The 14028-nt window shown below is 35.8% G+C and overlaps 1 protein-coding gene across 1 annotated transcript; it reads left to right on the top strand.

Moving 5' to 3' along the window:
- Positions 1-956: 956 nt before the first annotated feature.
- LOC144838336 (uncharacterized) lies at positions 957-1280 on the top strand. The gene has a single exon (XM_078693674.1). It carries the CDS (start codon positions 957-959, stop codon positions 1278-1280), a length of 324 nt encoding a protein of 107 aa, XP_078549800.1.
- Positions 1281-14028: the final 12748 nt, after the last annotated feature.

Genomic DNA, 14028 nt, shown 5'->3' with positions numbered 1-14028 from the left:
AGTGGTTTATGCACCTACAGCTGACAGCACAGATGAAGAGATAGATAACTTTTATGCGACCTTAGACCAGGCCACATCCCAATGCAAATCAGATGAGATAAACATCATCATGGGTGATCTGAATGCAAAGGTTGGCCATGGACAGGATGGAAACACAGTTGGAGAGCATGGGATAGGGGAAAGAAATGAGCATGGTGATAGATGGGTGAACTGGTGTAAAGCTAAGGATATGACCATAACAAATACATGGTTCAAAGAGCATCCCAGACGAATATACACATGAAAGAGCCCTGGTGATGTGACGAGGAATCAGATTGACTACATTGCAGTAAACAGTAGGTGTAAAAGGGCAGTGACTCATGCAAAAACATATCCAGGGGCAGATTGTGGAAGTGACCACATTCCAGTGGTTTGCACACTTCAATCAAAGTTAAAAAAGGTGAAGAAAGCCAAAAATATACAGAAATTAGACTTTGAGCAGCTAAACAGTCCGGAGATCCGTTTGGAATATTCCATTCAAGTGAAGAATAAGTTTGACATCCTTGTAGATGAAGGTGAAGAGATTACGTGGGATTCAATGAGAGAAATCCTTGTTGAGACAGCCCAAGAATCCTTACCCAAGAAAGAGAGAAGAAGGAAGAACAAATTGGATACTATCAATGATGATGGATAGACAGAAGATTAGTAGTAGATCAAGTAAAGAATATAAAGATCTAGATAGAGAAATTAAGCAGAGGTGCAGGGAGGCAAAAGAAAAGTGGCTCAACACCTATCGTGAGGAGATTGGGAGTGGACTAGAGAACAACAACCACAAGATTGATCAGAGACTTAATGAGATCACTGCTGCTCAAACTCTGGATGCATTAAGGCAAAGGATGGAACGATGCTTGTTGAAAAGAGTGCTATTTTGAAAAGATGGACAGAGTATATCGGGGTTTTTTTATGTTAAACAAGCAATGCCAAGCTTTCCTGACTTAAAAGAAGGACCAAAGATCTTGAAAGCAGAAGTACGAACAGCAATCAAGATGTTGAGGAAGAATAAGGCGGCAGGACTGGATGGTGTAGTCATTGAAATGATTATTGAGGCATTAGAAGAGTATGGAGTGGAAAATAAGATATATGAGGATGGAAGTTTCCCTGAGGACTTGTCCATTTGTATTGCCCTTCCGAAGAAACCAGGTGCTGTAGAGTGTGAAAAACATCGTACAATCAGCCTGATCATGAGTCATACAAGAAGTAGATTAAAACCAGAGATTGCGAGGGAGCAGTTGGTTTTGTAAAGGATTCAGGCACCAGGAACTACAAACATCAGATATGCAGATGACACAGTTCTACTGGCAGAGTCAGCTGAAGATCTCCAAAGGTTGCTGGATGTGGTTGTAGTAGAGAGTGAAAAGATGGGTCTGTCTGTAAATTGCAGTAAGACAGTGTTTAGTAGGTTGTCAAAAGGAGAGTCCAACATGTAACCTTCGAGCAGGAGACCAGATAATTCAGCAGGTGTCCTCTTTTAACCATCTTGGGAGCAAAATAACAGATGATGCCAGGTGTGTAACGGAGATAAAGAGAAGGATAGTCCTTGCGAAATCCGCATTTGGAGAAATGGAGAATATCTTGAAGAACTGTGCGATGAGTATGGAAACCAGGTTGCGTGTATTAAACTGCTACATCTATCCTGTGCTGATGTATGGAAGTGAAGCCTGGTCAATCACAACTGACCTCAGAAAAAGATTGGAAAGCTGTGAGATGTGGTTTCTAAGCAGAATGATGAGAATTCCATGGACAGATAGAGTTAGCAATGAAGATGTGTTGATAAGAGCTGGAGTGTGCAGGAAACTACTGAAGGATATTAGGATTAGAAAGATGAGATTCATGGGACATGTGTTGAGGAAGGGAGGTCTAGAGAACTTGGCATTAACCTTTAAGATAGAAGGAAGAAGGAGCAGGGGGAGAAAAGAATTACTTGGTTGGCCAGCATAGCTGAATGGATTCGGAATAGAGGTGAGAATACCAATGAAGTGAAGTTGCTGAACATGGCAATAGACAGAGAATTGTGGCACAACATAATGATCGCCAAAGTCTCATGTATGGCACTTCGAGAGAGAGAATCATTCTAATTCCGAAAGTATGTGTATGTGATATGTATAGTTTCAGTATGTGTTTGTTGTTTAGTTTAGGCCTAGCCTAGGCTATATATTTTGATACATTACAAGGATGTTCCCAGAATGAATCGAAATATTCTTAGTAGATAGATATATTAGATAACAGTAAAATAAAAATGTCTATAAAAAATAATATATTTAAAACTATTTTATTGTTTTATCAATTCGCTTCGCTTTTTGCGTTCCATACTTTATTGGGGCCGAGTTGACCGATTAGTTGTTGGCCGAGTTGACGTGAGACCGAGACTTTGGCCGAGACGGTTTAGGGCCGAGTTGGATCGAATTTGTACAAAACTTACTATATTTTATATACCATGAGTAAAGATTCTAGATGTTACGCGCGATTTACCGAATTTTGTCCTTACGTAAATTTAGGCCTATATATATAAATAATCATTCTATTTCCATATTAATAATGTTAAAGAATGCTTTTGAAATTATTAAACAATATTTCTGTATTCAAATATCATGTCTTATTGTTTCAACTGTAACTACGTCACGTCATTTTCCCTTCTTGCGCCTCTGAAACTCTCAAATAACAGTGTTAAAAAGATTTCTATGCATACTTCCTTGATATGTGATCCCAGTCCACTGAGATTGCTCAACTCATTATTATCATTTCCTGTTAAAATGGTTAAAAGACACCAAAGAGTATATGTTATTAGATTGCCCTAGATGCGACTTTGGCTGCACCTAAACTTTTTTGTTTCCCTCTATATAAAATTAATTCTCCATATACAAATAAACTACCTGTAAGTATCTAACTTTCATTCTCATATTTTATTTGTGACTCTTTAAATACTTACGTGACGCTGTCCTACCTTTAATCATGAAGCACTCAAGTCACTAGGGGTTGCCCCGATGTACTATAGTACATCATCACAGTCACTGATCATAACTGGGCCCTATGGGAGACCAGTCTTTGACTGAAGAGAGGTCGCCCAGTATAAATAAAAAATATAAAATATAAATCCAAAGGCAAATTACTAAAAAAATGACAATGCTGTGGGTATCAGTTGCTGGATCCCAATGGGGGGAGATACAAAAAAGGTAAAAGCTTTCGGGCCTAGTGCTGTTCCGCCGTACCACGCCGAGAATTTTACAGAGTCGCTATCCAATCGGGTTTGAACTATACCATGAAAGCCCCAGTGGTCTAATGGTTAGGATATCTGCATATCAAGTAGGAGGTACGGATTCGAATTTCGGTTGGGGCGTTATCACAGAATTCCTCATCTTATCCTTTAGACCACTCATCTTATTGCCAAATGTTGCAAGATGTTTAATTGGATTAATATCTACTATAATGCTGCAAAATTTAGAGCAAGTGAATCATGTCTCTTTCAAATAAACACCGAAACAATTTCTGCTAAAAATCACCAGCAACATTAATGCTGTATGATTTCCTTAACGTATTAACTAATAATAATCAAAATATCCAAATGCTTGGAGTGTAAAGGAATAATGTATCATTAGTGTCCCATTCGGTAGACTTTCATACATTAATACTAACATGACCGGCCATCCAAACTTATACCTTCCAAATTTAGTGTAGACTAATATTTGAATCAGGATAAATTTGAATATACTTTAATGCTGTTAATGTTTTTGTATAATTTAAATTGAGCGTAGACAATTGTCAAAATAAATTGCTTTATTCTTTTACAGTTTAATCGACCAATGAGGAACAAAAGGAAGTATATATCGTATTGCAATCCTATTAAAGTGAAGTGAACATGAAAATTACTTTTAGTTACAATACTTAATGAAGCAAAGTATTTGAAGTAGGATCTTACAATTATTGATCTATCTTTTTGAAAAAGTCATACATAAAACTATTGTAAAGAAAATCAAATAAAAAAAACACCAGACAAATGATGTGACAGAAAGACAAGACACGGTAACATGACATTTGTTATCAACACTGAAACCGTCATATGGGTATTTCCTGGCATATGAAGATTTCCGCAAAATGTTCTTGGGATTATATATATATATATATAATTTGAAACGATAAAGATGAGGAAATCTGTGAGAATGAGAAAAAGTCGCCCCAACCGAGACTCGAACTCGGACCGCCTGCTTGATATGCAGTTGCCCTAACCATTAGACCACTGGGTCCGAGTTCGAGTCTCGGTTGGGGCGACTTTTTCTCATTCTCACAGATTTCCTCATCTTTATCGTTTCAAATTAATTAATTCAATTTCAGTATATCACCGGGCGGTTTAGAATTAATGTTCTTTGCCTACTGTGTTTATATATATATATATATATTCTTTTCCTCTTTCTTAACATTGTACTGATTTTGTGAAAGCATGTTAGTAATTGGTAAGTTACACTTATGTCAATATTCTATATTATGTTTATGCCTATCTTAACTACAAATGACATAGGGGCATAGGCTGGGGGAGAAATTATGAACACCTGTAGCTCTAATTTAAAAAATTGTCTTTCCCCAACCATAGAGCTGGTCCAGGATAGTTATAAATTTCGTTTCATATTTCGAAGTATAATAAGTGCATTTTCTGGGGACCGAACAGCTCTATTTTTTAAAACTTTTCAGGCAATTATGATAGGGCTGGTTCTGGAGACATATACATTTTGTTTCATATTTAAAAGTAGGCCTATATAAGTCCAATTTCCGGGATAAGCAACTCTATTTTTCAAAATTGTCTTAGCTCTACCCCAACCATGGTGGGATGGTCCTGTAGACTTATAATTTCGTTCATATATCAATGTATAAGTGCAATTTGTGGGCACCTATACTGTAGCAGCTCTATTTTTCAAAAATGTCTTAGCTCAGCCCACCTGGCGGAGACATATATATATATATATATATTTTGTTTCATATTTCAAAGTATAATCCAATTTCACGGGACCTACAGTGTAAATCGTGCAAACCTAAAAAGCCAACTTACATCATAATTTTTTTTCTTATAAATTACCTGCTATGATAGTCCTAGTCATGATAGAACCAATAATAAATGATTTGGAGGAGGTTTGCGCAGGTTTTTTTTAGGTTTGCGCGATTTACACTTTAAAATCTGACATTTTACCCAAAAAATGATGTTTTTCGTCCAAAAAAAAAGCCAACTTATAGCAATTTCATAATTTGTTCCCATAAATTACCAGCTATGATAGTCCTGGTCATGATAGAACCAATAATAAGTGATTTGGAGGAGGTTTGCGCAGGGTTTTTTGAGGTTTGCGCGATCAATACAGACAAAACTAAGGTCATGTTACTCAGAAACAGTCGTTCAGTAGATAATATCCAACTGGATATTAAAATTGGGCCCACCAAAATAGAACAAGTTGATAGCATAAGATATCTGGGAGTTATTATAGATGAAATGCTAACGTGGAAACAGAATACCCAGTCTATCAGTAAAAATATTGGGTATAAAATGTCAATGTTGAGTAAAATGGCGGGATGTCTAAATAAATCATTATTAGAAACGTTGTTTTTGAGTACCATACAACCTTGTAGTGACTATGCGATAACTGTTTGGGGAAATACCTCTGAGCAAAACAACAATATCTTGAAGCGTCCTTATAGAAGAGTGGTTATCATTAGAACGCAACGCAGCGACGTATTGACGCAAAGTGAACCGACGAAGTGAAGTGAAGTGAACCGACGACGCAACAATGCTGCAAAAATCACAGGTTTGATTTCACGCAGGCGGGGGCAAACACAATTATTGGAAGGGCATTTGCTTAAGTTGCGTAGGCTGCTTTACGTTGCGTCGCTAGTGGGAACTAGCTTTACCACGCTTCACATGTGGAGTAGCGTGGGCTCGTTCACCTAGGTGTATTGTGTGTGTTATTGTATCATTATTATTTTATCGAAAAATTAAAACCGTTTTAAAATCGAAATAAAAAATATAAATTTACTACTACACATGTAATGTAATACACGTAACATAATATTTATTAGGGCGTCATCCGTTCACCCACTAACGAGTTTTACAACAACAACCCATTTTTCCCTTACTCAAATTGTAATATAGATTATTGTCTGTCGATATTGTATGTCAGTCAACCGTATTAATGGCAGATAAGTGCCTTGTCGGCCAATTGTCTGTCGGCAAAATGTCCTGTCGGGGTCGAGTGTCTATCAGTCAATTGTCTGTCGGCCAATTGTTTGTCGGTGAAATGTCCTGTCCGCAAAATGTCCGGTCGGTGAATAGTCTATCGGCGAAGTGGCGTTCGGCAAAACGTCCCGTCACCCATATATCAATATATAAGTGCAAATTTCCGTGACCTAGCAGTTCTATTGTTCAAAGTTTTCTTACAGATCAGCCCCAGAGGGATGTTAGTTAGTCCCGCATTTACAATTTTCGCAACAACCAGCTCGCTTCTGTCACACAAATTGTTTCTGGCTCTTTGTGACCTATTACTGAAAGTGACGCAGTCCAATAATCTTTGCTTATTCGGTCTAATTTCCATAAATGTTTGTATGTTTGTTATACGTTCAAATCACACGAACTGTTTACAATTAATTCAAACCTCCAACCTTTTGTAGAATTTAAACGTAGCTCAACAATAAATATCCGATGCCTTGGGAAAAATACTATACGAAAGCCACATAATTAATATAAATATAGCCATGTCGTAATAAACAAGAAATATTTCTTACAAAAAACGCCGCTCGCTTGTTGACGTAACAGTTTTAAAGATATTGTTCTCCTGAAAAATATTTGTTATTTCAAATTTGTTTTTGAATGTGTCATTTTATTGTCACATAATAGTTATTCACGTTAACCAAACAATTATTTACCTAAAAAAATGTAATTTAAAGCAAAAAATGTCAGACAATGTTTTTTAGGTTAAGTGAATAAATATTATTATTCTGTGACAGAAGTGAATAACTTTTGTATTTTAAGTAAAATACAACAAGAAATCATACTTTGATATGTCATAATTGTGCAATTTAAATTGAAAAATAAAAAATACTGACTCTGTAAAAGATGATGGGGTTTGTGATTTGAGCATAACCCGTCCTAGTTTACAAAATCTAAAAAATGTCAGCCTCTAGACTGTAGAACGATAACTTTTGCTTGATATTTCTTCTGAATGAGTAGTCTTCTGGGGATATAGCTGCCTAAAGCAGCAGCGTGAAAAATAAATAAATAAAAACCAAAAACATATGTCGAATGGACGATTGGAGTTTCAAAAACATTAGGGACTTTACCGTAAACACGATCGGATAGGACGGTGCTCATGAATAATTTATGAATGACGGAGCTTAGCATGAAATTCCTTCGTCTTAACTTTTTGAGAACGATAAAGTTGCCATTTTCCCGTTTACGGAGAACGACTAGAAATAATGTATATATAGCCTTAAACGTGGAATATTTAAAACTGTAAATAATATTTAAACTTGTATTTTAATTGTTTAATGAAATAACATTTTTATTGGGTTAAAATGGCTGTGTTATTAAAAGCGGCGTTTGAAGGCTAGGCCTATGCTGTATCACCAGAGCCAGAAGGGGCCCGCGCGCAAAATTTTTTTCCCTATCAAATTAAGGCAGAAATCATGAATAATTCATTACCTTAATTATTTTCTATTATAAAGAATTGCAAGATAGCTTATTGTTACGACCACTTTTGGCCTAGGTCGAAATACCTAAATAGCAACAACGAGGTTTGGAACAAACAATAATAATATGCAAGAAGCACGAGCTCCATTTAATTCCTTTCACGATGCACAAAATACATAACAACACAACTATAGATACGTATGATACCGAGTGGTCGTAACAGAAATTGGGGACTCGTCCGGGAACAAAGTTATCAGACTCACTCGGGGTTTGGAACATACAGTTACTACTACACTATTGTAATTTTCTTAACCATTTGTTTATAATGGAGTTTGAGGCTGAAAAATACCTTGCAGAGTGTGTTTCCTGGGAAACATTTAATACGTTAAAAAGCCAGATTTGTTGGCGTTGGGAAGGTATTTTGATCTGCATTTAAAACACTCTACGAGAAAACAAGTTGTTAAAAATAAATTAATTGAAACACTTGTAAGAGCGCATATACCCATGTGGTCCTCAGTATTCATCCAGAAGAGAAGAATACTTAGAAGAATCATGTTTAAAAGAAGTGATTGTGGTTGAGGAAGTAGAGAGTGAAGCTGTAAAATTAAAAGAATCAGAGTTACAAATGGCTAAGATAGAAATTGATAAAGAGAGAATGATGATGGAAATGGAAATGGAGGAGGCAAAGCAAAAAGCAGATGTAGAATTAGAGCTTGCGAAATTGCAGTACCAAATTGAAAGAGACACTATTGAGAGAGAGGGGGAGAGAGACAGGGGGAGAGAGAAGTAAAAGTAAATGTTGCTAGTGCGCCTGATGCTTTCGATGCGTCTAAACACATTAGGCTTGTTCCAAAATTTCAGGAAACCGAAGTTGATAAATATTTTCAACACTTTGAAAAAATTTCGTATAGTATGAAATGGCCAAAAGAAAGTGGACCCTTCTGTTGCAGAGTGTTTTCATAGGGAAAGCACGTGAAATTTATTCGGCTCTACCCCTTCATGAATGTAGTGATTATGAAATAGTGAAGAAAGCAGTGCTCAGTGCTTACGAACTTGTGCCATAAGCTTATCGACAAAGATTTAGAGATGCGAGGATACAGTATGAACAAACGCATGTGGAGTTTGCCAGAGTTAAAGAGCAAATGTTTGAAAGATGGGTTAGTTCTAAAGATGTAGAATTGAATTATGATAATTTAAAGCAAATGATGTTAATAGAAGAATTTATAAGGTGCATTCATGTTGATATTAAAATTCACCTTGATGAACGTAAAATTGATACATTAAAAGACGCAGCAGTATATGCCGATGATTATGCATTGACTCATAAATTAAGTGCGATAAATATAAATAATCCCAATCATGAGGATAAACGACGTGATTACAAACGGGTATCTGATACTAAGAGACAGAGTCCGTTTACGAGTAAGCGTTGGGATAAGCCTAAGGTATTAACATGTTACCATTGCAAAAAACCAGGACATGTTATGTCTCAGTGTTATTTTCTCAAACGTAACTCAAATAACTATAATAACAAATCTTCTCTTCCAGTAGGATGTGCTACATTAAAAGGGGACACCAACATTTCAAAAGTAAATATACTAAACCTAACCCTCTAAATAATCTCTCTCTACTATTAAAAAAAACATGTTCTTGAAAGACCTCGAACAGAAATATCTTGTCGGCGAAATGTCTTGTCGGTGAAATGTCCGGTCGGCGAAATGTCCGGCCGGCGAAATGTCTGGTCGGCGAAATGTCCGGTCGGCGAATAGTCTGTCGGTCAGTGGTCTGTCGGCGAAATGGCGTTCGGCAAAACGTCCCGTCACCCGGCTATGTTTGACCAGGGTTTGAATAAATGATTATCCTATTATCCTGTAATAGTTCTACCTAGTGTAAATGGGCCTTTAGGAGGTAGGTATTTTTGTCGGCGGCGGCTATATAACATTGCAACATAAAACAAATTAAAAAATGAAAAATTTACTCCAGTCAATCTATGACAAAAATGGCTTAACCCACCACAAATTGCAATGGTAATGAAAATTCATGTATTTTACTCAGAATCTAATGAGGAATAACATATCAAAGACGTAAAAACAAATATTTAGTGGAAGGGATCAAATTTCGCAAATAAAGGTCATTTGTAGACGATGGTTCTGCATAAAAGTACCTTGTCTATACTGTATTATTATTCCCACAAGAAGTCGACAACGATGAGTATATAGATCATGATTACACGTTGTACCTACTACACTTAAGATTAGCCTACCAATAAGCCTACCTAGGCCTATATCAGTGTCGGCAAATCATGGGGTTTACTAGTAAGCCTAGAAGGCCTGGGCCTAGTATCCTCGCTGATTTTGTACTTGAGAATGTAGGGCTACTAGGCCTACATGTCATTAAATGCTACTTTAAGGTCATAAAAACATTAGCGTAGATCAATCGCGGCAGATTTCGAACATTGGCAACATTAATGTTTTTTAAACTCAAAGGGTCTACAATTTACAAACAATTTGTATTTAATCTTGTAATTCATGAATAATACCACCAAACTTACGAGTTAGGATGACTATAGCGAGGCATTTAATAAAAAGGCAAACTGCCTTAAAATGTAAATGATGTTTCGAGAAACTATTCTCATCATCAGAACAGTAAACAACGCCTAGAGTGCTTATATACCAATAGGACATATTGTATGTAAATAAGTATGTAATTAGCATAGGTTCTCGAAACATGTTACATTTACATTTTAAGGCAGTTTGCCTTTTTATTAAATGCCTCGCTAGTCATCCTAATCTTGTAATTGCATTTATTAATAATCTTGTAATATTTCTGGGAGATCGTTGAATTTGAATTCAGAAAAGTTATAGGCCTAATTAAATTCGTCGCATAAAGTTTTGTTTGTCGCCATAGTTCTGGCTTGCACGTTTTTGGTAGGGCCCTTATAGGGCGGAGGTGGGAGGCGGAGGTCATTTGAGGGAGGTGCTTTTTCGAGGGATACGTTTAATTTTTTTTTAATAATATGGTAACATTGATAATCAAATAAAATCCTCTAATAGATATGAAAAAGTGGTAACAAAGGATAACATATGCTTAGATAACAGGCCGAATATAATACAATATTGAGTGTATAAATGTGATGGGCGTTTATTAGATAGTTGGGTGGGGGCGATTATTATTCTAAGAGATGTTTTATTGAGGAGGTGTTGGGCGTTTATTCAATAAATACCATCTTAATTTGTATAATTAATACATTATTTAGTTTAAACATTAAAACTTCCGCGACACCGTGGAGAAGACGTTTTAGACGACTTGCAACATGGTCAGAGGTATCCCAGGATCCTAACGGGACCGTGATAGCCCGCAGTTGTTCCTGCCAGCTTAATCAACAACTCGGCTATCCGAGTTTCACTCGATTTAAAACAAAAGGTCATCAGTCAGATGGAAACAAGGTTGAGAATTTTCCTGGCTTGTCTCAATCGTGTCATACTATGCATGAGAGTTTGTTCTATAACGAGATAATGAGGGCTTCTTTTCTATAACAAGATCACAAGACAACGCAACCCAGAATCGATCTGATTGTCGATTATGAAGCCCCTTGTGAAGTGTCTGTATATACATCGGTATTGTCATACAGGTTGTACCCACCATCAACAAAATACGGTAGCATATCATACAACAGCTTCTGGTACCCAAAAGCATTTTCCATATACAGTACTGTGATCATAAGACCAAAGTGCGAAGATTATGTGAATAAAGTTTTTCGTCTTAAATTGTCTTACATGTACAGTATACTCTGTTAATATACTCATTTGATCCTACAGCCACAATAAGTAACTAAATAATTGAGTTTGTCGAATCCCAGTTTGCTGACTACAGTTTGCCGAAACCGAGTTTGCTGACTTAAGTTTTTGCTGACTACAGTATGCCGAATCCCGGTTTGCTGAATCCCAGTTTGCAGAAACCCAGTTTGCTGACTACAGTTTGCCAAAACCCAGTTTCCCAAAACCCAGTTCGCTGACTACAGTTTGCCGACTACAGTATGGTGATTAGCCATGTAAAACGTTCACACAGATTGCCAATTTTTGTTATGGATGACGTTTTAAAATTATTTTTGATTGTTTTATTTTAAAACTAATTATTATCAGTAGATAAATCATGAATATCACTATTATAACAGGTATCACAGCTACCATTACTATTCCATTACTATAGAGAAAACGGTTGGTTTGGGAGGGGGATGTGTGGGAGGGGCGTTATGACATTTTCAGGCAATAAGTATATTTCTGAGAAATTATTGATTGAATATCTGAAAATTAGCCTAAGTATATTTTTATAAAGTGAACAAAAAATATTTTTAAAAAATTCAAATATTTTTAAAAATGTTGATATCCTTCAAACGGAAATTGAATATGCATTTAAATGATATGCAACACACTTGTATACCATTTATTTAAATTGTCCTATACAGCAAAAATTACTATTTCATACATTATTTGACCTCAAATAACCTTTATTTGCAAAATGTGACCCCCACTTCCACTAATTTTTTTTTCTACATTTTTGATTTGTTATTCCTCATAAAATTCTGAGTAGATTACACTTATTTTCATTACTATTGTAATATGTGGTGGGTCTTTTGGTATATTGACAAACGTTTCTAATTCAGTAGGTAATACTGCTATTTCATACTAAATTCTCTACCTCGTATTATAATACACCTAAATATATTCTCATTTGATTGAACAATTATGGGTCACATTTTATCTATTAAACGATCGTGTGAAGTACCTTTTTCAGCTATTTTGTATTAAAAAAAATCTTCTAACGTAGGGAAAAAATCCCCAGGCCAAAATAGCGATTGAAATTTGATAGTTAATTGAAATCCAATAGCGCCGACTGCTGCCTTGATTTTGCAACAAACAATAACATTACAGAAATGACATTCAAGATTCCTTGTTTGTATAATATTACTTCAAAATGAATAATTACTGTGTTTCATCGGCAATCGAAAGTCTAACTAATATATTCTTTTTTGTTACAGAAGATGAAAGCAAATTGAAATAACAAGCAGAAATTGTAAAAAGGCCAGACATTAATATGAATAAAAACATATCAAATTTCCTTAAAGGATATATTGTGTCGTTTAAGAGAAGTTTAAACATGCGCGTATTAGCAGATGATACTGAAGTTAAAGAAGCCTACAAAACAGCACAAGAAAAAGGGAAAATACCGTTTAACAGAACCAAGATTCTCATCCTGGGTGATCATGGTGCCGGGAAAACTTCGACATGCAGGCGTTTACAGGGTAAAGATTTTCGACCAGAGGAGCCTAGTACAATAGGAATAGAAACAAATACTGTTAAGGCGAACGTTAGTGATGTTAATAGTAAATGGTCTGAAGTTACCAACACACCAGTAGAAGATTATGAAAGTTCAGCAGCGTGGTGTACAGTATCCCATGTGCTCAGACATAATCAAAATAAAGGTCTCAAGAAAAGTATTACGTCTGAAAGTAATACAGAATTGTCAATTCGAAAATTATTTGAGGATACATTTTACCTAATGTTGCATATTTTTCCTATGACAGTTATGCTCTGTTTTGGTGGGTTTATATTCGGACCAATCGTATGGTTATACATCCTTTGTCTTATGACAATATGTGATGTTCACAGTGCTTATCGCTTTGGTTGTGGGTATGCTATTATCATGGTACTCGTAGATAGTGCTACACAACTACATAAACAAACTGCAAACTTACAGAAAATGGAGTTCAACTTATGGATTTTTGTAACTGCTTTTATGTATGGGCTAGGTTCGTTCTTTATTGGTGTACTTATTGCCGGAGGTGGTAGGACTGATATCTGTTTAGCTTTGTGCTGCATGGTACATCCAATCCATACCCCTACTTCACTCGAAGATGTCTTAGAAAAGTTATACATATTTATTTGTAATCTAAAATATTTGGAGTTTTTAATTTATGCAGTTATTATTATGGTTATTTTTAGGATTATTTACACTAAAATATATCCAATAAGGCGCAGGTTCATTATTGTGTCAATACTTATTATGTTGTTTATAACCGCAGCTAAATATTTTGAAAGAAATACTTTTGTTGACATATTTACATTATTTTGCCTTTCTACAATTATCTTTTCCGCATTGCTTGGGTCTATATTAGGAAGGCAACTAGCGGCTTTTGGATGTGTTCCTGAAGGTTATTAATTCGTAAAGAAATTTGTTGGATTTATAACTGGGATATGTTTAACAAAAATGTGTGGTTGGGAATTTGTAAATGTCAACAATCTTATTTTACTTGACAAAAAACTTTCTATTAC

This window comes from Antedon bifida, chromosome 3 (assembly GCF_963402885.1).
Source record: "Antedon bifida chromosome 3, ecAntBifi1.1, whole genome shotgun sequence".
NCBI lineage: Eukaryota > Metazoa > Echinodermata > Crinoidea > Comatulida > Antedonidae > Antedon > Antedon bifida.
This window is presented reverse-complemented; position numbering and strand designations above follow the sequence as displayed.